Source organism: Semicossyphus pulcher, unplaced genomic scaffold (assembly GCF_022749685.1).
Source record: "Semicossyphus pulcher isolate SPU_LCO1_2020_fin unplaced genomic scaffold, fSemPul1.0.p SCAF_38, whole genome shotgun sequence".
Classification (NCBI taxonomy): Eukaryota; Metazoa; Chordata; class Actinopteri; order Labriformes; family Labridae; genus Semicossyphus; species Semicossyphus pulcher.
The window spans coordinates 457,501-459,944 of NW_027211713.1; the positions used below are offsets into that span (position 1 = coordinate 457,501).

The following is a 2,444-nucleotide window of genomic DNA, read 5'->3' on the forward strand; positions in this document are numbered from 1 at the left end:
TGTGTTAGTGTGTGTGCTGGGCATGCTGTGGAAACACACACACACACACACACACACACTTACCTGTCCACACTGATGGCACAGAGGTTGAATATTGAGGCCGTGCACAGCATCACATCCATGGTCATCAGGCCATCACATATCAGCATGTTCAGGGACCAAACTCCACCCTGAAACTGCACACACACACGCACGCACGCACGCACGCACGCACACACACACACACACACACACACACAGTCATTAGCTGCCCCAGATCTCACAGTAAACAGGTGTAATCCTCTTTGCCGTGCAGCTCGGCGTGCAGACAAACATTCCTCCAGAGAAACACCTTCTCCTCTCCTCAGGAGGTGACCACACACACACACACACACACACACACTGACTTCTTTAAACCAGCGTGAGCATGTGGACAGTCCACGATGGGATTCTCAGTGGGTTACCTGGCTGCTGGCTCAGGTAACACAGACACACCTGAGCACAGAGGTTTAAAGGGGAATCCTCCGCAGGGCTTCTCTCATGATGACGTATAACGAGCGACAGACGAGCAGGCAGGTGGCTTAAATATGAGATTACACCTGTAAACCTCATGCAGGCTGGACGTGCTGTGATTCATGGAGCACACCTGAGCGCTCGGTGTCAGGAGTCAGACCTGATGGAAGCACTCGGCTCTCTGAAGAGCTGCTGCTGGTGGGCTTCATGAGAAACACAGTATCCACTGTTGTGCTCATTTTAATGTAAGATAAGTTAAGTTAAGCTAAGGTGTCACAGAGTCTGACAGCAGTGGGATGAAGGACCTGTGGTAGCGCTCCTTCTTGCAGGGTGGGTGTCTCAGTCTGCTGCTGCAGGAGCTGCTTAAGGCCCCCACAGTCTCATGCAGGGGGTGAACGGGGGTGTCCATGATCGATGTCAGCTAACATCCTCCTCTCACCCACCTCCTCTATGGAGTCTTGAGGACAGTGCAGGACAGACCCGGCCCTCCTGACCGGTCTGTTCAGTCTCCTCCTGTCCCTCTCTGTGCTCCCTGCTCCCCAGCAGACTGATGCATAGAAGACTGCAGACGTCCTTCACAGAGTCCTGCACACCCCAGACGACCTCAGTCTCCTCAGCAGGTGCAGATGTCTTTGACCCTTCTTGTACAGGACGTCTGTGTGTGTGACCAGTCCAGTTTGTTGTTGAGGTGAACACCCAGGTTCTTGTAGGTCTCCACCCTCTCGATGTCCTATCCCTGGATATTCACCGGTGCAGTCTGCGGTGTCATCCTGCAGAACTCGATCACCATCTCCTTTGTCTTGCTGGCGTTGAGCTGAAGATGGTTCAGCTCACACCAGTGGACAAAGTCTGTGATGACGTCCCTGTACTCCTGTTGGTTCCCTCAGATACACACCTGACGATGGCTGTACGATCAGAGAACTTCTGGAACTCACCTTAGAAGTATTCTTGCATGTCTATAGTTATCTGAGCACCTCTTAGTTACTTTGTTTGGGTTCAGTTTCGGTTAGGTGTGTTTGTCATCATTTGGGCTGCTCTGTATTCTCTAACAGTTTCTTGTAGGTTTGTGCATCTTTATAAACGTCTGGGCAGCTCTGAACTCATGTCTTGTTGGTGGTTTCGTGTCTCTCAGTGACATTCTGCAGGGCTCTCAGGTGCTGCTGCTCACACTGACACCCTGCAGCTCAGTCAGCAGTTCAGTATTAAGTTCAGACTGTGAATGAAGAGAGGCTGACTGTTCAACACGTCGGGCTCCAGCAGATCCTCACTGACTCTCACTGCATGGATGCACCAGCTCATACTGTTTAATAACCTGGAGCTCCTAAAACACTCTGATAAACTGTGTTGTTCAAGTTCACTGTGAACTCTGTGAATCTCACCGATACATCCACTCAGAGCTGGTTGAACATTAAATAGTGAAGCACAGACATGCCCCCTGACTGACCCCCCTGACCCCTGCGGACTACAGTAGTGGGGCTCTTACCTCTGCGTACACGAACAGCGGCAGCACCAGCACCGCCAGCAGCAGGTCTGCGAACGCCAAACTGACGATGAAGTAGTTGGTGGTGGTTTTTAGAGCCTTCTCCAGGTGCACGCTGATGCACACCAGCACGTTTCCACAGGTGACGATCACAATGAGTAAAATCCCGAAGATGAGCGCGGGGAAGCAGTAGTGTGTGGCCGCAGCTGCAGGCTCAGTGTCGTTAAAGTCCGCGGACAATTCCGACATGTTCGCCGGTGTTTCTCCGCGCTCCGTGACTGACCGAGAACCACTCTCTCCGGGGCAGTTTTCATCTATGAGCCGTGAACAGCAGCTCTGAGATCAGCAGGAGCGTTACAGGTGAAGTCTGTGAGAGTTCCTCCTGAGGAGGCTCCTGTGAGCCGCGTGCGCTCTGCTCTCAAACGCAGCTCACAGTGACGCTTCGGCCGCCTGATCCAGCCCCTGTCTCACT

General features: G+C 52.6%; 1 protein-coding gene across 1 annotated transcript in view; it reads right to left on the reverse strand.

The window, feature by feature from the left end:
* Nucleotides 1-2,221, reverse strand: part of drd4b (dopamine receptor D4b) — an 8,131-nt gene extending 5,910 nt beyond the window's left edge. The window contains exons 1-2 of the mRNA XM_069679294.1: nt 1,976-2,221; nt 64-176 (exon numbers count right to left, since the gene is read on the reverse strand). Of these exons, the coding sequence (XP_069535395.1) occupies nt 64-176; nt 1,976-2,221 (359 nt within the window). The remainder of the gene's footprint in view (nt 1-63; nt 177-1,975) is intronic.
* Nucleotides 2,222-2,444: the final 223 nt, after the last annotated feature.